The following is a 24,389-nucleotide window of genomic DNA, read 5'->3' on the forward strand; positions in this document are numbered from 1 at the left end:
TGAGTGGGATCATACAATATTTGTCTTTTGATTTCACTAAGCATAATATTTTCAAGGTTCATCCATGTTGTAGCACATATCAGAATTTCATTTCTCTTTATGGCTAATATTTCATTGTATGGATATACCATATTTTGCTAATCCATTCATCTATTGATGAATGGGCGGGCCATTGCTTGTGGAAGCCCTGGTGTTGGTATTTCAGCCTTTCCTCTTGCGTTGGTCAGATTCCCCAGAAGTGGTTCCACCAATCTCTTACCTGAGAGGTGAAGGGCTGGCTGCCTGTCCTCTTGGAGTGAGCAGGGAAAACGGGCTGGGATTTCAGTATTCAGCCTTCTTTATGTATGGCCACAGAACCGTGCCTTTGATCACTGAGCCATTTCTGTTTTACCCTTTCTAGTGAATACATTTGTAGCCTTCTGTTGGAGTTGGGGAGGGGCAGTCACCCAGCAGTGGGGAGTGGGGAGTAGGGGAGCAGCGAAGGCGTTCTGGAGATCTAACTGCTTCTCAAACAGCTCTCCCCCATCCTTCTTTGTTCAGCTCCCCACCGCATCCCTAGTTCTAGAGGTACTGGGTGTATCCTGAGTCTCATGAGGCCTCTGCACAACACATCCATGGCCTCTCAGCTTTCCCCATGGCTGACTTAGGATTCAGTGTTCTGCTAAGTCAGTGACCACTTGTCCGTCTTCTCTCCAGCTTCCAAAATTTGTTTCTGTTGTCGCTTTTCCTGTTCTCCTTGTTCTTGTGAGTTTATTATTATTATTTTAAGAATCTTTTCAAAGTGGTTTCAGTAGAACTTTTGGAGAAAGCAAGATCAGGTGTATACATCCAATCTTAACCCTGAAATCATCAAGTCTCAACTGAAGTGCCATCTCCTTTGGAGGGCCTTGGTTAAGTCACGAACTTGGTTAAGTCCACCGTGACTTGGTTAAGTCCCTCGTTGTGTGTCCATAGCACTTCTTTTATCCTAACACTCTTCATCATTTTTTTTTTTGTAATTACTTGCATTCTTGTTTGTCTTCTTTGCTAAATCCAGTGCTCTGAAGGGCAGGACTATCACAGCTCTATTCCCCTTACCTAACAGAGTGCCTGGCCTACAGAGAATACACAATAATTATTCCTTGAATAAATAAATTAATTCTTTCTGATGTTGAAGAGCAAATTATAATGGACAAGCGATATGGCTACAAGGCCCGTAGAATAAAAAGTTATTCTCAATTCTGTTCTGGCAAGTGCATTAGAAGACATGGTCTCTTAGAACATCATCCCTTATTAGTTTGAATTGCTAGAATTACTTTTTGTTTTGTCTGACTTACGAGTATTAGCAAGGAAATAAATACATGAGCACCTTCGACTGCCCTCTGCTAATTCCATATGTAGTTCTTTTTCTCAGTTAACGTACACTAATTATAGGACATCCTATACAATAGAATGCCGTGGTGTTTCAGAATCTGCTGCCTTGACTATTAAATATTCTTTTGCTTCTTGCCAGCTGTACAGCTGTGGAAGGTAAATGTCAACTTTAAAAGGCAATGAATAAGAATGAGTTTGCTCAATGGACCAAAATAATGTGCTTCTACTTATAAAAGCAAGGCTGTACTGTAGTGATAATATAAATTAAACTTCAGGTTACCTCTTAAGGGAAAAAAAAAAGAATAAGGGTATATCTTTGTTATTAAGGAGATATTAGTCAGATGACATTAATTTTTAGATAATGTCTGCTATGTTGTTATGGCATTTGACAATCTGTTTCTTTTTCTCATAACTCAACCTATGGCCCACCTACTCAAATTTGGACCAATGTGAAGACGATACAACATTTTTCCTCCATAAATTTGCAGCAAACATTTCAGTGGGAGATACTGAAAATCAGAACAATTAGAATGTTTGATACTGCTGGACTTATCACTCCTGACCTTAACTAGAAAAAAAGGCCCCCTGGATAATTCCCTCCACATATGCCACACATTGAGATAAATGAACTTACAAATTGTAATATAGAGAGCAGCCAGTGTGGGATTAAAAGTGATATTGAAGACTTAAACTTTAAAAATGAGATTTACAGACTCTGAGGCTAGATGGAGCTCATCTAGAACTAGAGTTACTGTTTCGCTTGAGAGGTGGTCGTGTTCCCATCAGTGAGCCTCCCAGGACTTGGCATTGGCTAGTGATGGAAGGAGGAGGCCTGGTGGCACAGTGATTAATCGCTTAGTTGCTAACTGAAAGGTTGGCAGTTCAAACCTACCAGCCGCTCTGCTGGAGAAAGATGTGGCAGTCTTCTTCCGTAAAGATTTACAGCCTTGGAAACCCTATGGGGCAGTTCTACCCTGTCCTATAGGGTCACTGTGAATCAGAATAGACTTGATGGTAACAGGTTTGGTTTGGTTTTGGTTTGGTGATGGAAGGGCTGAGAGTCAAAGAGGCTCAAAGATCCCTTAGACATCAACAGTTCTCTTATAGTCTCATACTAATACTGTTGTATGTTTAGGTGATCTCTAACATATATTACTTTTACTATATGGCAAGAGACATTAATTTAAAGGTGTAGAAAAGTACTGAGAGGCACATTTCCTGTAAGGCACATAGGAAAAGTGGGTGAGAACATGAATGTCATTAGTAAGTTAGTAGGTAATGCTCCTTCTTTGCCCTCCTATGTGGTTCTCAAGCATCCTCAAGTAACTTTCACTTAATTTGGGAGTACTCTTTATAAGACTTGGAAAATGAGCTCACTAATTATCAGAAGACCCCTGGATATCTGATTATCTAATACAAAATCATTTGATGACTTGCCCATGGAATCAGAAGATTGTAGCTGATTCATTCTAAAAAAATAAGGTCTCCCATGTATGATATCTGGACTGGGCTTACGACCATCCAACCAACAAACAACCAAAAAGTAAAACAACATGAAAAAAAAAAAACAAAACACTTAAAACAACAACAACAACAAAATTATGTCAAGCATATTCAATTTTGGAAGGGAGATGTAGTAATGAATATCAGAGTTTTACATTAAGGTCTTATTTCTCGGAAGCATTTATTAAAATATACATATGTAATCATGCATGATACTGGAATAATGGTCCACAGGAGAAGTCCTTTTTTTTTTTTTGAAATAGGCAAAATCTAAATCTGGGGTATTTGCAGTATAAGAAGCAGGTCCTTAGGAGCTTGTGTCAGTTTGAGGGCATCCCTGAGATACTGAGCACCTGTTGGAGGATGGAGAAATACCCAAGGTAGACTTTACACTTCTCACCAAGTCAGCCCTGACTACTGTATCTTATCATTTTTACCACATTTTATTATCTCCTGGTGATAGTGATTAGTGTCTATTATCCAAAGTTTGTGATAAATCTGTCTTCTTTCCAGAGCTCATCTAAACATTTATGTGATCTGTATGGCAAGAGCAGAGAAAAATTAATATAGTGTTCTGGATCACTGGGTACCTTTTTGGGCATAGTGTGCTTTTTCAAAAATGGCATGGAAAGGAACATAGGAGACCTGGGTTCTACTTCAGGACCTGCACTAAACCTGCCATGTGACCTTGTGCTGGCTAATAACCCTCTCTAGGCTCCAGTTGTTTCCTTCTGGAAAATGAAGGGATTGAACCAGATGATCTGTAAAGTCCTTTCCCACTCTAAAATTTTATAGTTGTAAGGAGAAGGGCATCTGTAGTCACATAAACGGGTAAAGTTAAATGAGACCAAAAAGCAGTTCAGGAAATTAAGTTTTCATTGTTGGTGTAGAGCGCTTATCCATATGCATGTGGAGTGATCACTTCACAGTAGCTGTAGCAAGCTTAAGCCACAGTTTAAACTCTTTCAATTTATTCCTCTCACTGGGGCATAAACCCTGTGGCATAGTGGTTAAGAGCTACGGCTGCTAACCAAGAGGTCGGCAGTTCGAATCTACCAGGTGCTCCTTGGAAACTTTATGGGACAGTTCTACCTTGTCCTTTAGGGCTGCTATGAGTCGGGATCAACTCAATGGCACTGGGTTTGGTTTTTTGGTTTTGGGGCATTTAGCTTCTGTAAAACCTTTGGCATTCTTCAGAGGAAAGGGCCTGCACATGAATAGTAAGAGATTTCTTTTCTCAAAGTATGGTGCAAAGCATTTACTTCCTTTTCTACTCAGGCATTGTGTGGCAGCTTGTCTCTTGGTAATAAAACAATGTGTATTATGAGTAAGTGGTAAAGACTCTCAGAATGTCGAAGTTGTAGAATTTACATTTAAGCCTGACATTTCCTATTATTGAATGTACATTAATGATGAGCCAGTATTACTTGTCATAATAGTGAAAGTTAAGGTGGTTGTCATAAAAACATCATTGTTTTGTCATTGCTTAAAATAAAGTCTTCAGTGGGCCCCAGTGGATAATACTATACTACTCTTTAAGCCACAGAGGTGGTTTCACAGAAATAGGAATTTCCAGAATTACAGAAATCTTTGCTGCTATCTATATTTAATTCTGTATTTGGCACTTACATAGTTTAATTATTATTCTAACATGTAAGCCTTATATTTTTCTTTCAAGTGGCTTCCAAAAATTACTAGGCCTGAAAAAATTACATTTGTCGTACATATCTGAATTCATTCTCTCAATACAAACATTTAATGAGTGCCTACTATATTCCAGGAACAGTCAGGTACTGGGAGTACAGAGACAAAAGACACGCTCATTCTTGTAGTAGCTCATTGTCTAATATACGAGACAGAAAAATAACCAGTCAGTACTTGTGTATCAGTAAGGAACGCACTTGGCTGCAAGAACAGAAAACCTAACTAATAACAGCTTATGTAATTAGGAGATTTATTTTGTCACCTGGCATGAAATATAAGGATCGGGAGTCTAGGACTTGTATGGGACCTCAGCAATGTTAGTTAAGAATCCAGAATCTTCTTCTTTCCCCCTGGTATGCGGCTTTCATTTTCATAGTCTCAAGGTGGTTGCTATGTTTCCAAATATTAATCTGTTCAGGAAGGAAAAATGAGAAAGTAAAGGGGTAAAGTGAAACCCTCCCTAGAGTCTTCATCCTACATTTATGGGATAGACTGTGACATGGCCACCTTGGCTACAAGAGTGTTTTCATTCACTCTAAGTAGAGAGAGACAAGGGAGAAGAAGGATTTGAGTAGGTGTTGAATGAGCCAGCCTCCACACTACAACATGCTGGAGGCGAACGTAGGATGTGATGGGAGCATATGAATGGACCTGATTTTGGAAGGTTAGGCACGAGTCACGTGTGAGTTGGAGTCAGCCAGAGCAACAAGAGAGGGAAGGGCACCCCAGACACAGGATACAGGACATGCAAAGGCAGAGAGGAATGGGACCTATGATGAGCATGCCTGGATCATGGAGTACAAGTTTGCAGTGATGAGAGCTTAAGTTGGAAAGAGATGCTGGAGACAAAGCAAGCAGGGCCTGAAAGCCATGTTAAGGAGTTTGGATTTTATCCCATAGCAACAGTTGAATATTTTTAAGCACTAGAAATGATGAGACTTGTATTTAGGATCAAGAGAACAGCTTGGTAAACAACTGAGACTGCAATCAGGAGACTTTTGGATTCATCAAGGCAAGACATAATAAGGGCCTGTCCTAAGAGATGGTAGTGTGGAGGGAGAGAAGGGTACAGAGATTAGACATGTTAAGAAAGAGGAGTTGACATGAAGAGTGTGCTTCTTAGCTCAAGTAGATACATGAGACTAAATGGGCAGCTTCTGTCTGGAGGTGAGATGAGAAGGCAGAGAGGGTCAGGAGCTGGTTGAATGGACACGGGAAATCCGGGATGGAAAGGAGGAGTGTGTTGTCACAGTATAGGGAGAGCAACTAGGGTCACATAACAATGTGTGTATAAATTTTTGTATGAGAAACTAACTTGAATTGTAAACATTCACTTAAAGCACAATAAAAAAATAAAAGAAAATATTGCTATTGATTAACAAGTCTGCTTTGCACATGTCCCCACTATGCTATTGAGAAAATAATTTTATCCTATTATCTATATTCCCAAGTAAGTGTAAAAGAACAGCCTATTTTTTATTATTCCATAAAACTAAACTTCTACAGACTTTTTGAAAATAGACCATAACTTTCTGAATAAAAAAAAAAGAAAGAAAAAAAAAAAAGAAGGAGGAGTTGACATTTATTTGATAACTTATTAGTTACGAGAGTAAAGGAGACTTCTGGCTTAGGCAACTGGGGTAAGGAGCATTTACTGGGGCAGCGAAGACCAGATGAAGAGATACCTGTTGCCGTCCAATCGATTCCGACTCATAGCAACCCTATAGGAAGAATAGAACTGCCCCATAGGGTTTCCAAGGAGCTGCTGGTGGATTCAAACTGCCAACCTCTTGGTTAACAGCCATACACTTAACCACTGCGCCACCAAGGCTCCAATGAAGAGAGAGCAGGTAGATATTTGAGATTGGAGCAGGAGAGAGATCATTGACTCAGTCCTGGTTGCTAATATAACTATTCTAAGTGTTCTTCTGCCTCTAGTTTTGTCCCTTCCAATCCATTCTCCACACTGCAGCTTGAATAATCCCATTCAAATGCAAAGAGAACTATGTCTTTCCACTGCTTAATATCATTTTAGCATAGGCAAGAGGCAGTTGTTTTACAGAATGAGGGGATACTATATAGTTTAAAATCAGGAAGGGTATGCGTCAGGATCGTATCCTTTCAGCATACATATTCAATATGTATGCTGAGCAAATAATCCAAGAAGCTGGACTATATGAAGAAGAACACAGCATAAGGATTGGAGGAAGACTTATTAACAACTTGTGATGTGCAGATGACACAACCTTGCTTGCTGAAAGCAAAGAGGATTTGAAGCACTTACTGATGAAGATCAAAGACTATAGCCTTCATATGGATTGTGCTGCAAGGTAAAGAAAACAAAGATCCTCAAAACTGGACCAATAAACAACATCATGACGAATGGAGAAAAGATTGAAGTTGTCAAGGATTTCATTTTACTTGAATCCACAATCAACGCCCATGGAAGTAGCAGTCAAGAAATCAAACGACATATTGCATTGGGCATATCTGCTGCGAAATAACTTTTTAAAGTGTTAAAAAGCAAAGATGTGACTTTGAGGACTAAGGTGCGCCTGACCCAAGCCGTGGTATTTTCAATCACCTCGTATGCATTGAAAGCTAGACGATGAATAGGGAAGACCAAAGAAGAATTGATGCCTTTGAAGTATGATATTGGGGAAGAATATTGAATGTACCATGACTGCCAGAAGAATGAACAAATCTGTCTTGGAAGAAGGACAGCCAGAATGGTCCTTAGAAGCAAGGATGGCGAGACTGTGTCTCAGTTACTCTGGACATGTTATCAGGAAGGACCAGTCCCCAGGAGAAGGACATCATGCTTAGTAGAGGGTCAGCGAAAAAGAGAAAGACCGTCACCAAGATGGATTGACACAGTGGCTGCAACAATGGGCTCAAACATAGCAACAATTGTGAGGATGACGCAGGACAGGGTAGTGTTTCATTCTGTTGTATCTAGGGGTCACTATGAGTCAGAAACGACTTGACAGAACCTAACAACAACAACAACAGCATAGTTGTATCCAACTAATGTTAATGAGCACTTACTATGTGCGTGACACTGAGCTAAGGGCTTCACGTGCCTTACTTCATTTAATTCTCATCCTTTCAGATACGTACTGTAACTATCCTCATTTTGAAAAGGGACTCAAAGGTAAAGTAACTTTCCAAAAGCTGGTTAGTAATAAGCACCAGAGCTGGATTTTAAACTCATGTTTTGTCTGTCTGACTGCAGAGCCTGCATCAGTAATCACTACATTACATTGCCTTTCATGCTTAAATGTGTATAGTGCTTCATATCCTTCAAAGTACTTTCACATGCGTTATCCATTAGCCCATTCCTCCTAACAATCATATAGGGTCATTAGGGTAGGTATTTTCTTTGTTACATAGAGGCGGAAATCAAAGCACAGAGATAATAAAGCAATTCAATTCCACATTAATTAATTAATCTATCCATCTATTCTATAAATATTTCTGGAACAGATATTTAATGGGGAAAGTTAAGATGCAGAGTGTTTAAATGATTTGCTCAAGGTCCCATGGCTACTTAGTGGCAAAGCAGAGTCTAGTGTCTTTGGGTTCACAACCCTCTGTTCTTCGTGAGAGGGGAGAAATGTTTCCAAAGCTCCTAGGCAACTTACCAAGTGCTTGGCTTGGACCAGGAGTAAAAGCATATCTGGATCTGCCTCCATTTCATCTTTCCCCTCTGCTTCTTGCTCACTAGCTTCTAAGAGGCTAATATTTAAAAAATAGACCTGGCTTTCAGCAGCTATGAAAGAACTATTAGATTTGATCTGTGTAGCTTCAGTAGGAGAGAAGTAGGAGCAAATAACAGGGATATCAATTTCAGGTCAATATAAGGAAGTGTTTTTTTTTTTTTTCTTAAATGGCAGTTGCTGATAAGAATGAGGCTGAGTTTCCCAGAGTGGTCATAATCTCCCCCCACTACTTGAAGTCTAGTAGACTCCACGGCCCTCTGTGGCTGTACTCGTCCTAAATAATGGATGCTGTTTCTGTGCTGCCAGTAATGGGATTAATTCCAAATGAATCCCTGCTTCTCTGAGTCCCTTACTCAGATTCAGTCTCCTACGTGGGACCATCTGATTTGCCGAGTGTATATCGCATGCCCTTGATCTGGCTTCCAGGAATCTGGGTGAGGAAATGTCTGCCCCTCGTCCACACAAAACAAAAGAGAAACAGTTGACCTTGAAAGTTCTTTCAAGTTGAAACAACTGTGTTTTGGTGCATCATCTTGTCATAGATTTAGATGTTACCTTATCACTGGTTTCACTGCAGGTAAAGATATTTTGACAAATGCCTTAGCTTTCATGATAACCGGAAGATAAGACTTCTTTTCCTTTCTCATCTGAAAAAACATCTTTAGTTATTCTGTCTTACAAAGTGTCTTATAACTACAACCATTAAAAGTTGAAGAGGGCATGTGTGGCAAATTGTAGGTGGTGCTGGGTGAAGGCCAGCTGTCCAACTTCTAAGCATCCTTAGTTATTGTTCGCTACCGTCAAGTAGGCCTCCGACTCATGGTGACCCCATGCACGACAGAATGAAATGCTTCCCAGCCCTGCATTATCCTTAGTCTGGAAGTTCCACTGAAACCTGCTCAGCATTATAGCAACACTCAAGCCTCCATTAACAGACAGGTGGTGGCTGTACATGTGGTACATTGGCCAGGAATTGACCCTGTGTCACCCGCATGGAAGGCGAGAATTCTACCACTGAACCATTAATGCCCCATAAGTGTCCTTAAAGTGTGGCATTATTCTGGGGGATTTATCTGCCTCTGGTCTTCAGTTTTGCACATCCCAAAAGACCATTTTTTCTGTGCTTCAGAATTTATCTTACTCATGGTGATTGACTTGTGCTCATTAAACTCACAAGATAAGTCAGAATTCTAATTAGTTAATTTATAATGAGAAATAAAAATTTCAGGCACACCAGACAGTCATGTCAGCATAATAAAAGCCTTCTCTCTGTGTAAGAAAACCATATGGGAAACCTCACTATAATCAGAATGTTGTTTGGTGTCTTTGGAATCAGAGCAAGGGGAGTTGGTTTATGATTACAATGATTAATGGCCTTAGACTCTGATTGCCTGATTTTAATAGTCAGGACTCTTTAGGTTGTAAGTGACAGAAACACAATTAAAATTAACTTCTACAAAAAAGGGGAGTTTATTAAAAGATACTGGAGTAATTCATGGAACTATGGGAAAGTCAGTGGAACAGCTGGGTTTCAGAGACAACTGGATCAGGACTAGAAAATCTCTAAGATTACCTTCCTGTTGGCTTTATTCTCTCCCTCTGAGAATAGGTTCTTCCCAATGGTAGGGGACATTACCTCCCATGGTTCCCATCACAGAAGAGTGACTGGCCCTCTCCCATTGGTTTCTGTTAAGAAAAGGAAGCCCCTAGGGGGCAGTCCCTGACCAGGCACAGGCCAGAGGCTGATATTTGAACCTATCAGCCATGGATAGGGATAGGAGTGGCAGAGGAGAGCGTCATGGCACAGACTTGCTCCTGGTGGTTCCAGATAATTAATTAAAGCCATTGTTGTCTGCCAATGAGTCCAACTGGTGCATTGACATTGATGTGCTCCAGCTCAGCTCCCAGAACCAGAGAGGTCTATGACCCAGAACACCTCTTCCCCAGGACCATGCCTAGAACAAATGCCTCCTTTGTCTTTCTGACCTCCTGCTTTCCTGAGTTGCACTGAAGGCCATTTCTCTTCTTATGCACATGTTCTTCCTTTGTATTCTTTATTCTGCTACAGCCTTAGACTGATGTCTACAAGGAAGATCCATGCTGATTTCCATATTGGTATTCTCAAAAGACCGTCTTACTTCATATTTGGGAAGTACATAATATACTCCCTATGTATCATTTAAAGATTGCTGCCCTGTTTTTCAGATTAAAAAAAAGGATGACAGAGAGTTTAAATAACTGACTGAACATTATCACTTAATATTATAAAAGTGTCCATGTTGTTGAGTAAGTAAAGAGATACCAGTGTTGATTTCTAAGGTCTGCCTGCCCAAAGTAACTCTCTGATATTTGACTGGGGTTCCTGATTATCACATCATTTGAGTCACAACTTTGGGTAAGAAAAGGGTAGGGAAGCAAGTTCATTGTCATCTATTGGCACTTAACCATATTTTTAAATTATGAAATATTTCCATTATATAAAATACTCCTCAAAAACCCATGTACTCATTACTCAGTAATAATTTGTTAATATTTTTATCATATTTGCTTCATATATTTTTAAAAGAAATGATACGTCCCAGATAGAATTGAGGTGTCCCTCAAGGTGTACTATAAGGTATCCTCTTTATTAAGTCATTTCATTTATGTCCCTCTCTCTGCATGAGAAGCCACAATTCTAAAGTTGATTGGTAGCCTTCCAACTCAACGTTTTATACTTTAACTATAAACAATATAACACTGTCTTAATTACTACAGCTTTATATAAGTCTTGATATCTGGTACAGTGAGTTTAACCATCTTGTTCTTCTCTTTCAAAGTTGCCTTGACTTTCCCTCGTCCTTTTTGGAATTTTATGAATATTAGGATCAGTTTGTCAAGCTCCATGAAACTCCTTCTTGGTATCTGGATTGGAAGCGCTTTAAATTTGTTAGATAGAATAATTGCTATCATCATATTGAGTCATTCCATCAGTCAATAAAGGAGTTCTTTTATGACCTTCAATAAAATTTCTCCATAAATTTATAATCTTCTCCATAAATGTCTTGCACATCTTCTGTTAGCTATATTCCAGAAAGGATCTTAGAGTTTTTGTTGCAATGATGAACGGGATTTTTTTCCCACTTTGGTTATATTTTCTAATTTCTTGTTGCTAGTGTATGCATATGCTACTAATTTTTTTTTTTTGTATACTGATCTTGTATCCAACAACCTTGCTGAATTTGCCTGTTAGTCCTATGATTTGTGGATTCTCTTAAAATTTTTAATGTAGACAATCATATCATCTGTAGACGGTGAAAATTTTGTTTCTTTCGTTTCAATTATAACTTAAGCTTCTTTTTTTCCTGTTTTTACTGCTTTTACTAGATCTCTAGTACATCTTTGAATAGAAATGGTGATGGAGGGCTTCTCTGTCTGGTTGGGAATGTTTCTAGGGAGGATTTTTGACTATCATTTACTGTTTGCTTCTTAGAGTAATGTTGCCTTTTTCTGTTCATTTTAAGTATGTTGGATTTTCCTAGACTAGCAGCAGTCATAGGTAATTGTGCAGAGGGAATAAGAAATTCGGGTAGTCCACTGTATAGCTTAGTTCAAGAGTGCCCTCTTATGTTGGAAAGTGAAGTTTACTTAATTAATGAGATGTAATTTTTTTTTTTTGGAGAGAGTTGTCTACTGATATTATATCATCTTATAGCACTAGGACCCTTAATTTCTTGTGCTTAATTCCTTATTTCTCTTTACCTTCCTATTGCCTCCCTCTTTCCCAGAAGCAGTGCCTTCCCAAGCACTGGTCCTACACACTTTTCCAAGCCTCTTTCTTGGAAAGCCAATGTTCAAATCCCCTAGTTCTCAGACTTGTTCTCGGTATTTCTCCATCAGGGAAGGATGCTGTCTTCCTGGGGTTGATGTCCTCTCTGTTCCATCCCCTCTAGGGACTTTCCACCTTCTTCTCTCTTTCATGTGATCCCCACTTGATGTGGGCTCTGGCTCTGATTGTTCTGAATTGTTCCTCCACCTACCTGTAAATTGGGGTTTGTAGTATTCTCTATCCCCTATTATGCTCTAGCATGGGTGATAGTGTGATTTTATTTGCTTTCTTGTTGATCTATGTGGTTTTTAGAGGATGTATGTAGAGATTTGGGTTTGAGGTAGTAAGTGGTCTAGGAATGTGTTACAATCTTCCTCTGTGACTGTGGATTTGCCATTTTTATCTTTGTGATTCTGTCTTTTTTTGTCTTATATATTATATATACGTTGTTGGGTTTATTATGATTGCGTGGAATCTATTAATCTTATTGGGAAGCACTGCCATCTTAACAAGATTTTCTCTTTGTCTTTGATTTTCTGAAATTTGAATATAATGTGCCTAGGTACAGATATTTTGGTATTTGTCCTGCTTTGTTTGCTTTGCCTTCCTGGATGTGTGATGGGGTGTCTTTCTTCCTTCATTTTTTTTTCCTTAGACTTCCGCTTTTGAGTTTGGCTATGTTTGTAGACATTTTGGGGGGATATATCTCAGCCAGCATTTCTGTGTGTTTAATAGGGTAGATAGGAGCTTGGGGGGAGGAGGGGAGGAGCTATGTAACCTTAGTCCACCAAAGTTATTCTCTATTATCTTTTCAGTTGTCATCTAGCAAAGAGGCTGGCATAGGGTCAAAACAGGTTTGAGAGGTGAAAAATGAGTAGTAAAGAAAACCTCCAAGGTCTGAGATGTAGAGCAACTGAACCCAGGGGGCTGAGACTTGGTAGCCACAAGTATTTTTAACATTAGATGCCTACAAGTGGTGCCGAATTGAAAGTAATTGAAGAAGATTCACCTTGCTGGTGGGTAACACGTAAACAGGATCTAGGACTGCTGTGGGGATTAAAAATTTGATCTGTTTTTAAATTTAAAAGGACCAGTCAGTCCTCAAGTGTTTTTATTTCATGTAAAGTATATACCTATAAAAATTGAAAACATCTTTCTCAAATACTGACTTATCTGTTTTAGGTATCCCTTGTCAACATACTCTGAAGACTATGTTCCACCGTATGCTTATCAGCCACTTGTGAGTATAAGAGGGCTGCAAAGCCATATTCTAATACTTATTTATGTACTTGAAATGCTTCTTTACATCTAATGTAAGTAGTCAAGCTCGGGAAGAAAGGAGAAACCGCTGAGATTTATTTTGTTTTATGTTTATTTAGAGCTATTAGCTGTTTGTGGCAGTCAGTAAAAATTTTTTATGGTTTTGATTTATTTTGGGAAGTTTATAGATTTCAGGGAGAAATTATTTCGGTTTCCAAAATGTATTGGTCATTTTCTTCCTCATCTTGTTTTATTGCCCCCCTCCCTGAATTTAATTCATCTAGAGTAAGAATCTACCTTTCTATTCATTCATATTGCACATAAAAGTAAGTGACTTAATGTAGCTCTGGGAAATGTGTATGCTGATTTAAAAATGTCCACTTTATAACTTGAATATATTTGTTCTTAAAAATGATGCAATAGGGACTAAACAAGGCTAGTTCTTGTTAGCTTTATTTTAGAAGTCTTAACCAGTAATATAGTACACATGAAATATAAGTATGAGCTTTAACTACTGAAAAGAAGAAAAGAGTCATCTTTGTTTTCAGATGGTATGATGATCTACTTAGGATAACCAATAACTGAAAAGTGATTAGAATGAATACAACCATTTAGTGAATTGATTGAATACAAAATACATATATCAAAGATACTAGTCAATAGTTTTCCTTCTTATCACCCCTATTCAATTAATAAACTACAAAAGAAAAAATATACAAATCACTACAGCAACACAAACTTAAAATACTTTCATGAGGAAAATTTTACCAAGATCAATAAAAGAAGATGAGGTAGTTTCTTTCCAAAGATGGCGGCCCACCCTGTTTATTCAGGTCATTCCCCTATCAAGAGGTGACTATTGCTCTGCCCCTTGGATCTGATCAGTAGAACATGGTAAAAGTGACTCTGTGCCAATTCTAGGCCTAGTTTTTAAAAAGAATGGTTCTGCCTCTCAGAGCCCTGAGCCACCATGTAAGAAATTCAGGCGCTTTGCTGGAGGGAGAGGCCATGGGGAAGAACACTGATGCGTTTGACTTGTGAGTGCAGCAGCCATCTTGGACATCCAGCCTAGTTGAGCCTGGATTCCAGCTGCCATCTGACTGTAACCACATGAGAGACCCAAGAAGGAGGTAATAGTAAATTGTTGTTTGAAGCCACCAAGTTTTTTGTTTTTTAATAAGCACCAAAATATAATTGAGACAGAAATCTCTAATAAAAGGGAATAGCTACCATTTTAGGGGATTGGAAACTAAACTAAATTTATGAATTTAACATAATTGCAATTATATTAAATTTTAAATTTAATAATGGATTTTGTTTTCTATCAGAATTCTAAGACTTTTAAGAATTATTTGAAAGAATAAGCATTTGAGAATAATCAGAAGTTTTTTGAAAAGGTGGCATAACCAATTTAGGGAAGTAAAAAATTTATGACACAACCTTTTTATATGTTATATTCTTATTTTTGTTTCTTATTTGATAAAGAATATACTTAATACATAAAGAACTCATACAAATTGGCAAGAAAAATGTTAATGACCCAATAGAGAAATGAAGAAAGGACATATATAGATAATTTACATAGTAGGAAATATAATTAACTAGTTAATTTACAACTTACAAATAATAAAAGATGTGAGTTAAAACAATAAGATATTTCTTTGCTGATAAAATTGGCAATATTAAAAAAATAATATTCAGTGCAGGGCATGGAGATGGGGTGAGATGGACAATTCATCTTTTGCTAGGAAGATTGTAAATTGTTATAATTTTTCTGGAGATGAATTTGGCAATATGTATGAAAATACTTTGTTGTTGTTAGATGCCGTCGACTCATAGTGACCCCATGTGACAGAGAAGAACTGCACCATAGAGTTTTCTAGGCTGTAGTTGATACGGGAGCAGTTCACCATGTCTTTCTCCGATAGAGCTGCTGGGTGGGTTCCAACCACCAACCTTTTGGTTAAATGCAGCCAAGCACTTAACCTTTTTGCCACCAGGGCTCCTTATGAAGATACTTAGCTGTGTCCATCCTCTTTGACCCAGTAATTCTCTTTCTAGGAAATTTCCCCAAAGAAAAATAATTCAAATTGGGGATAAAATTTATATGTGAATATACTCATTAGTGAATTGTTTATAGTGACGAAACTTAGAAAAGTACCTAAATGTTTCCTATTAGAAAAACCAAAAACCCATTGCCATCGAGTCGATTCCAACTCATAGCGACCCTATAGGACAGAGTAGAACTGCCCCATAGAGTTTCCAAGGAGCAGCTGCTGGATTTGAACTGCCCGCCTTTTGGTTAGCAGCCATAGCACTTAACCAATACACCACCAGGGTTTCCTTTCCTATTAGAAGTGTCAATTAAATACATTATAATCATAGGATGAGATATTATGCAGCCTTTAAAATATCCATAGACAGTTTTTAGAGTCTTGGTAAATATTCTTTTAAGGTTAAGAAGAACATTAAGATACAAAATTGCATGTATATTTTATCTAAACTGTGTAAAAATATAGAGAAAATTTGAAAATGAAGAAACTGCCAAAATACTAGTAAATTTAGCACTTAATGGTGGAATTCTAAGTGATTTTCTTCATCTTTACACTTCAGAATTTTGCAATGCAGCAAGCATGATTGTTTATAATCACAAAAACCACACGGAAACAAATACATTATTTAAAAATGCAATTCAGGACCATTTCCTTATCTACATGGGGTTGGGCTCTATCTCTAAAGAAAAGGAAGTTGCAAGATGCATAATTAAAAACACAAAATTCAAAGGACTAATTTCCCCATAGGCATAACTATAAAGAATGTGGAATGTATTCTCAGGGCCCATAAATTTTTAGCTATTGTGGTATAAACTTGTGCTTTTGCAGAGTTTTTAAATTTTTAAGCCTTATTTCTAGTACTTCTCCGGTTGCTTCTTTCTCCATTAAGAGCACAGCATACCATGGCAGTTGTTCGGTTTTATTTGCAGAGTTTTGTTCATCCACTTCCAACTTCCGTGCCAAAGTAATGATTTTGAGGCATGTTTTCAGCGCTGCCTCTAGAACTCCCGTTTAATAAATGCTTGCATTACATTGTTACAGGATGCAGAAAGTATTTTAAATCATCATAACAGTGGATGTTTAAATAACAGCAGAATAATAACTGAACTCTGACAGAGAAGTTACCATTCACGTCAACAAGTCTATGATTTCTGAATTCTGACAAAGCCAGGCAGATATTTGTTTACTTGCTGGAGACTTCATCATGTGGCCGTAGCATAAACACAGTTCAGCATTCACTCAGCCTACCGCCTTTGCAATTATACAATTCTTGATGAAATTTAAAAATATTTGGATTCATATTATTTTAATTAGTGTGTACAAATTGAGACTTTATTTTTAGATTATGGTCTTTTAGATTTGCTTAATTCAAATTTGCATAAAGTGGAACAGCATTATAGGAAGTCTAGAGATAATGTGGGTTCTCACACCATAGATCTAGCCATAGGTAAGAAAATACCAAGTATTAGGAAGCTATAAAGTCATTTCTAAGAAGAGAAATGAAAGAGAATTGCTTCTTCAGAAATCCACCTTTTAAGCTGAGTGCTTATTATGGTTCATTCCTATTTCAATTAAAGATACTCTCTTTTAAAAGCTTCCTTATTCTCCAAGTTGCAGAGAAGGTGTTAGAGGATTGGTCCAATGCTGGTTGGCTGTAGAGTATGTGAGCCCTTAAGACAAGAACAGTGAGCTGAAGATGATGGTGGAGACTTGACTGAGCACACTCAGGATGAGTAAGGAAGAAAATTAGTTCAGGCAGAGCCTAGTAAACTCAGAAAGTGGAAGGGCCAAGGGTATGAATATGATGATGAAAACAGAAGAACAAGTATGGCAGCAGTGAGGGAATGAGAGAGCTAAAAGAATAGGAGGTAAATCATCAAAGGGCTGTATTGGAATTTATTATCTTAGAGAGAGAACAATCCTGGAGAATGACAGAGTCATTCTCTGTCATGGGATTGAGTGACTAGAGTGGAATTAAAGTCATTGACTTGAGAAGGTGAAGGAACCGTAAGCCAGAGTGTTGGCTAGATCCTCAATATGGGTTTTGGAAATAAACCAGCCAGATGGCAGGCAGAAGGATGGGGCCAAAGACTGTGTGCCAGATGGCCAACCCCTCAGTGAACTTAGGGGAATGCTTTGGAGGCTGATGAGTCTTCCCAGCCATGGAGCTGCCACTTGGGTGCATCTCGTTTGTTAGAATCAAGTGTTAAGTGCCATTTTGCTTCCCTAAGTACAGCTGTCCATTGAATTATCTTTCCAGGCATATGAGTATCTCTAAACCAAAAAGGGTTGCATATCCTTGTTCATTCAGGGGTAGAAAGCGGAGGAAGTTTTTAAAAGAGAGGTATGTTTTAAAGGTGGCATGCATTCCAAATTGACCATAAGAAGTCCATGTTATGTTTCATAGTAGCTAAGAAAAGAGGCTGCATCTGCGTAACAGTGATTTCCAGCAATGGCAGGATTGTCTTGTCCTACCTGTGGGGCTGTATGTACTGGTACGGCCATAAAAAAACCAAACCAAACCCGTTGCTGTCAAGTGTATTCTGATTTATGGTGACCCCATGTGTGACAGAGTAGAACTGAGCTCTGTAGGGTTTTCTTGGCTATAATCTTTATAGAAAGCAGATCACCAGGACTTTCTTCCACGGTGCCTTTCGGTTAGCAGCTGAGGGAAAAGTGTTTGCCGCAACCAGGGACCTGGTACGGCTATTTGTTGTTGTTCTTAGTTGCCATAGCAGTTGTTAAATAGTGATACTTTCATGCCAGCTGGAAATTAGCTATGACCTTGAGAGCCCCCATCACCTGAGCAGTCCTAGCCCCTCTCCTAGAATCCCTGGACCCAGGGCCACATTATGACTTTTTTTTTTTAATTGTTTTATTGTATTTTAGATGAAGGTTTACAGAACAAATAGTTTCTCATTAAACAGTTAGTACATATATTGTTTCATGACATTGGTTAACAACCCACGACATGTCAACACCCTTTCTTCTTGACCTTGGGTTCCCTATTACCAGCTTTCCTGCCCCCTCCTGCCTTCTAGTCCTTGTCGTGGGCTGCTGTGCCCCATTAGTCTCGTTTTGTTTTATGGGGCTGTCTAATCTTTGGCTGAAGGGTGAACCTCGGGAGTGACTTCAGTACTGTGCTAAAAGGGTGTCCAGGGGCCGTACCCTCAGGGTTTCTCCAGTCTCTTTCAGGCCAGTAAGTCTGGTCTTTTTTTGTGAGTTATAATTTTGTTCTACATTTTTCTCCAACTCTGTCCGGGACCCTCTGTTGTGATCCCTGTCAGAGCAGTCAGTGGTGGTAGCTGGGCACCATCTAGTTGTACTAGACTCAGTCTGGAGGAGGACGTGGTGTTGTGGTGCATTACACATTATGACTTTTGAGGGCCCTAAGCACTTTTGCATCCATATACACATATGCATGCAAAAGCTGGACAATGAAAAAGGAAGACAGAAGAAGCATTGATGCATTTGAACAGAGGTATTGGCGAAGAATATTGAATATACAGTGGACTGCCAGAAGAACCAACAAATCAAATGATTTCTTCTAAGACTGAAGTTCCTTAGAAGTGAGGATGGTGAGACTTCAACTAGCCTACTTTGGACACATCATCAAGAAAGACCAGTCAAGTAGAAACGGACATAATGGTTGGTAGAGGGTCAGCAAAAACGAGGAAAACCTTCAGTGAGATGGATTGACACAACAGCAGCAGTGGACTCAGACATCACAACGATCATGAAGATAACACAGGACTGGGGTGTGTTTCGTTTCACTGTGTGTGGAGTCCCCATGAGTCAGGGGCCAACTCCGTGGCAACTAACAACAACAGGCATGTGTGTTCCTCCTTCCATTAAAAAATTATTTAAAAATATATTTTACATATGTGTTGGCATAAGGATAGACATAATCCAGGCTGTATTATATTAATTTTTAACAGTCAGATTTTAATAGAAATTAAAAAATATTTTTGGTCCCTGAAATTAGTATTGAGGCTGCAGGCACTGTGCTCCCTGTGCCTAATGGCTAAGGCAGCCTGGCCCGCCTAGAAGTTCCACACGTGGCTGAGCTGGGGCCTCTAGGACTTACAAGTCTGGCTGAATGGTGCTGTGTTGATCAATAAATACTTGAGTATCATCCCAGACCAAAATGCATCTTGACCAGGAGTCAGAGGTAGGGGTTGAGGCAGCATCTTCAGGAGCCATTTTATTGTTTAATTAGGCTCATCATATAAAAGAAATTCCCAAAAGCCTGGAATTGCCTTTAGTTTTCTGCTTCCTAGAAAGAGTGACTACCACTGTCCTTAAGAGGAAGACAAGGGGAAAGATGATGGCAGAAAAACTGAAAGAGTGGGGTAGAAAATGGATCCACAGGAGGGCATCTGGAGAAGGCATCGCTCTGCTGGACTAAATTAGCTTTGAATTCCCAGCTCTTTTAAAAACTTCTCTGTATCTTTGCTGCATTATCTTCAATATTTTTATTCCATTACAGACAGTTCTTTTTTTCCACTCCTTCCTTCCATCGCTTCCTTCCTTCCTCCCTTCTTCCTTCTTTCCTTTCTTCCTCCTTTCCTTTCTTCCTCCCTTTCTCCCTCCATCCATCTCTCCTTCTCTCTCTTTCTTTTTTTAAGTAGCACTAAAAGCTGGGCAGTGTAATTCTGTCCACATGGAATAATTATGTATAAGTCTTATAGTCTAGAATAAAGTATGCCTTTGCCTAAATTTTACCCAGAAAATTAAGGTTGAAATGTAGCTAGGTAATGTTCCAGCCTCCCTAATGTGTCTTCTTATTTTTATTTTCGCCCTGCTTTTCTTGCTGCTGCATCTGAATATATCAACTATTTAATTTTCTCTTTTTTGCCCTATTAATGTTCTGACTCAATATCCACTACCAAAAGAATAATGGCCATTTGTTGAATATGCTTGTTTATCTTACTAGGTACTATGGACTGAAATGAAATGAGTGAGAGCTTTAGATTCTTTTGCAAATGAGGTTGTGGTAGGGGGTGGAGTTATAGAAGAGGGAAGAGGGTCAGGTGTTTATACCTAGTGTCTTTTGATCCATGCCAGGGTGTTCCATGATGTTGCTGCTAGTCAACCTGTGGAACAACCTTCTGTTACTTGAGGTCAGAAGGAGACGGTGGCCTTCCTAACTTAAATTTCATGACACAATAGCAGCAGCAATAGACTCAAAGATTCTATTTGATTTGATTCTAAAAGACCTGAATGTGTGTTGACATATGTATGCTGACCTTGTACGTATACACACAGGCATGGTTTTATAGCTTGATAAGTAAACAGTTCTAGGTTCTAAGTCTCATGTAATTCTGTCAGCGCTAAAGAACCACATTTTCCAGGTCCCAGCCTCAACCTTAGCATTTGCTGGTAATTGCTCATATAGCTCCATAGGGCTTGCAAAGCTTCCCCGGTTGATTTGCCTTACTGAGTAGAATATGCATTGCTGGTAGGTGACTAGAAAGAGGGAAGGAGGAGAGAAGGAAGGAAAAGAGGGAGGGAAAGAAGAAGAAAGTAACATTTATTGAATGTCTACCATATTTAACAAAGGCACTGGCTTAGTTATCTTATATCCATTAGTTCACTAGGGAAACTAACACTATTAGTATAATTTGACACTGAGGAACTCGTGTCCCAGAAAGGTTACATATTCATAATAATATAGCAGATAAGTGTCCCAAGTGAACCCAGGCCTGACTCCAGATGCCATATTTTTGAACACTTTGTACAAACGTGACTCAACAATTATATATTCAACCTACGTAGGCCTTGGCCTCATCATCTTCAAAATTAGTGGGTTGGACAGAATGATCTTTAAGAGCTCTCTGGCTCTCAAATTCTACTCAGTTTGATTTGATTTGATTTGATTCTATCTCATTGATCCTGTTGTATCCCAATAGTTATTTGTTTATGACCAAGTAATCTTTTTTGATTAGAGGCTTTGGCAGACATTTAATTCAAGTCTACTTGAAAATTAGGAAATAAATATTTTAACTCCCTGTTCATCTTCTGTATCACCAACAGCTGAGAAATCGTGGACTCTTAATTGTAGGAAATTCAGATTCTGAGTGTTCTTTAGCACTGTCTCTTTTTAGTAGAAAGATACTTTGTTTCTTTTGAAACTTTGCCTTCATATTATATTGACCTCTGAAGTCAAGTCATCATGATTTACCTTTTACTTATAGGTCAGGTCATAAAGCTTAGCTCCTCTTTAGGGAATCTGGGATTGTGAGAGATTTTATTTTCTTCTTTTTGATTGCCTTTAATTTCTACATTTTCTACAGTGAAAATACATGACTTTTATACAGAGAAAAAAAATAAGACAAGTTTTTAAAATCGAGAACCTTAGGCCTCAAATTTGTACATACTCCATATTAGGCTTCACTATTATAAATATGAAACCAAACCAAACCTGTTGCCATGGAGTTGATTCTGACTCATAGCAACCCCTATAAAGACAGAGTAGAACTGCCCCATAGGGTCTGCAAGACTGTAATCTTTACGGAAGCAGGCTGCCACATCTCTCTCCCGTGGAGTGGCTGATGGGTTCGAACTACCAGCTTTTCAGTTAGCAGACAAGCGCTTAACTGTTGTGCACCAGGACTCCGATTAGAAATATAAGACAGTGGAAATGCCCTCACATAATGTAGACTGAAGAATTAAAAAAAAAAGTGTTTTATACAACTGAAAGGATATAACTAATTAAAATTTGTGCATTAGAAAGAAAAAAAGTGTCAATAACTAATATTTGATGCTATATTGCATATTTTTTGATACTTGGCGTTACTAAAGTTTGTGTGACATTAATCTTTAAAAGTCAGCTTATTTTCTGAAGTGTTTGTTCATATAGATTTCCATGTTTTTCTTTGAGATGAAACCTTACTAAGTTGACTAGATTCAGTAATGATATAAATATTTATGTTCATACCCATGGTCTAAATATCCTTGCAATTCTCATGACTATTTTTCTTTCATTGAATACCTATATTTGTCAGAAATGCTTTTGTTTTGTTAAATTTTATTGAATAAAAAGTGGGTAGTAAATGTTTCTTAAATACTTAAGAAAAATATATCCAACTAGTTAACAGACTGCCTTTAGTTTTCTGCTTTTGCCAATTTGCCAAATACTCTTATGTTTGTAATACAGTCACTGGGAGAATAAAATATTATGAATGAGGGGGCTCTGTCTGATACTTCTGTCCCCCAGTGATCTGTATGGTTGATAAGGCAGATCTGGCTGTCAGGGGAAATGTTTTCCCCTAACATCATTCTGCATGCGTTGTTGCCACAGCTGTGTGTTTACAAAGCAACCTTATTAGATAGAAGGAGGCAGGTCTTCAGTCAAGTACATCCAAGTGGTAAAGACTTTTAGATGTGATGTACACTGAAAATAGTGAAATGAAATATCACAGGCAATCTACTTTTATATCTACTTTCATTCCATCCAATGTGACATTCACATAAATAAGGTTGCTGCCTCACATACCTTTTGAAGGGTAAACGGAGTACCCAAAATGAGCATACTTTTAGGCATGCTAGGGAAGAATGGTCTGTGCTATACTAATGCCAGGTGGCTAATAGCTATCTTTAATGGTAGACACAAGGTTTGTTCTCAGTGACTGAGTTGGCCAGGAAACAACCCATTACGCATTTTTATGGATGAAAGAATGGAGACTGTGTTTTCAAATTATCTTATAATATTAAATTAGGCAGAGTTACTGATGTTCCAAAAGGCAGGCCTAAAACTGTAAATGACCTTTAAAACTAAAACTACAAAAAAAAAAAAAAAAAAAAGTCCCATGAAAAGGGATGAAATTAAACAAGAATAACAGCCCCTCTTTCCCTTGAGGGGAGGAGGAAGATTGGGAAAACCTGGGTGAGGACTGAGACTATGGTTGACTAGGGAACAGCAATGTGATTTTATTCTGAAAAAAGCTTAAGGAGATAATGGTGCTTACAGTAAGAATTTAGCACCCTAGGGGCACACACACACATACACATTCACACATGTCCACTTTTTTTTCCTGAACCATTTGGAATTAGATTGGAGACATTGTGCCTTTTACCCCTAAATTGTTCAGTGTGTATTTCCGAAGAACAAGGACACATAGCCATGGTATAGTTTTCAGGAAAGTTGATACAACACAATTATGTAACCCACAATTCACATTCAAATATCATCCAGGGTCCTAATAATGTTCTTTTTAGCATTTTTCCCCCTGCCAACCATCACTGTTGTGCACAGGGCACTGACTTCTTTCCAGACCATCTGTCCCACCAGACTACCTTCCAAATGAACATTTTGTACTGATGTCATCTCAAATTTAAAATGTCCAAAATATGACTCACCATCTTCCCCCTAAAACTAGTCTTCTTCCATCACCATGTCTTTCTTATTCTTTTTAGTGTCACAACTCTCCCGGTCATCCAGGTTTGAAGCTATGAATTATCTTTGGTACTTTATCCCCAGTTAGCTGTAAAGGTCCTCTAAGTTCTTTCAGTGAAATGTCTCTTCCAGTCTGGCTCTGCATAAGCCATTGTATGCTAATGTATACCTTACCTCAGACAAACTCTTGCAGTTACCCTCAAGTGCTTGAAGGGCTCAGGAAAAGCTTGCAGTGATTAATTATTCCTACTTATTCAATCAGTATGCTGAGCAAATAATCTGAGAAACTGGACTATATGAAGAAGAACAGGGCATCAAGACTGAAGGAAGACTCATTAACAACCTGCGTTATGCAGATGACACAACCTTGCTTGTTAAAAGTGAAGAGGACTTGAAGCACTTACTGATGAAGATCAAAGACCACAGCCTTCAGTATGGATTACGCCTCAACATAAAGAAAACAAAAATCCTAACAACTAGACCAATAAGTAACGTCTTGATATATGGAGAAAAGATTGAAGTTGTCAAGGATTTCATTTTACTTGGATCCACAATCAACACCCATGGAAGCAGCAGTCAAGAAATCA

At 38.5% G+C, this 24,389-nt stretch overlaps 1 protein-coding gene across 1 annotated transcript in view; it reads left to right on the top strand.

Annotated features, from left to right (window-relative positions):
• The window catches only part of CFAP95 (cilia and flagella associated protein 95), a 76,720-nt gene that overhangs the window by 45,396 nt on the left and 6,935 nt on the right, over positions 1–24,389 (top strand). The window contains exon 5 of the mRNA XM_004375846.1: positions 13,273–13,330. Coding sequence (XP_004375903.1) covers positions 13,273–13,330 — 58 coding nt within the window. The remainder of the gene's footprint in view (positions 1–13,272; positions 13,331–24,389) is intronic.

The sequence above is a fragment of the Trichechus manatus genome, unplaced genomic scaffold, assembly GCF_000243295.1.
Source record: "Trichechus manatus latirostris isolate Lorelei unplaced genomic scaffold, TriManLat1.0 scaffold00038, whole genome shotgun sequence".
Lineage (NCBI taxonomy): Eukaryota > Metazoa > Chordata > Mammalia > Sirenia > Trichechidae > Trichechus > Trichechus manatus.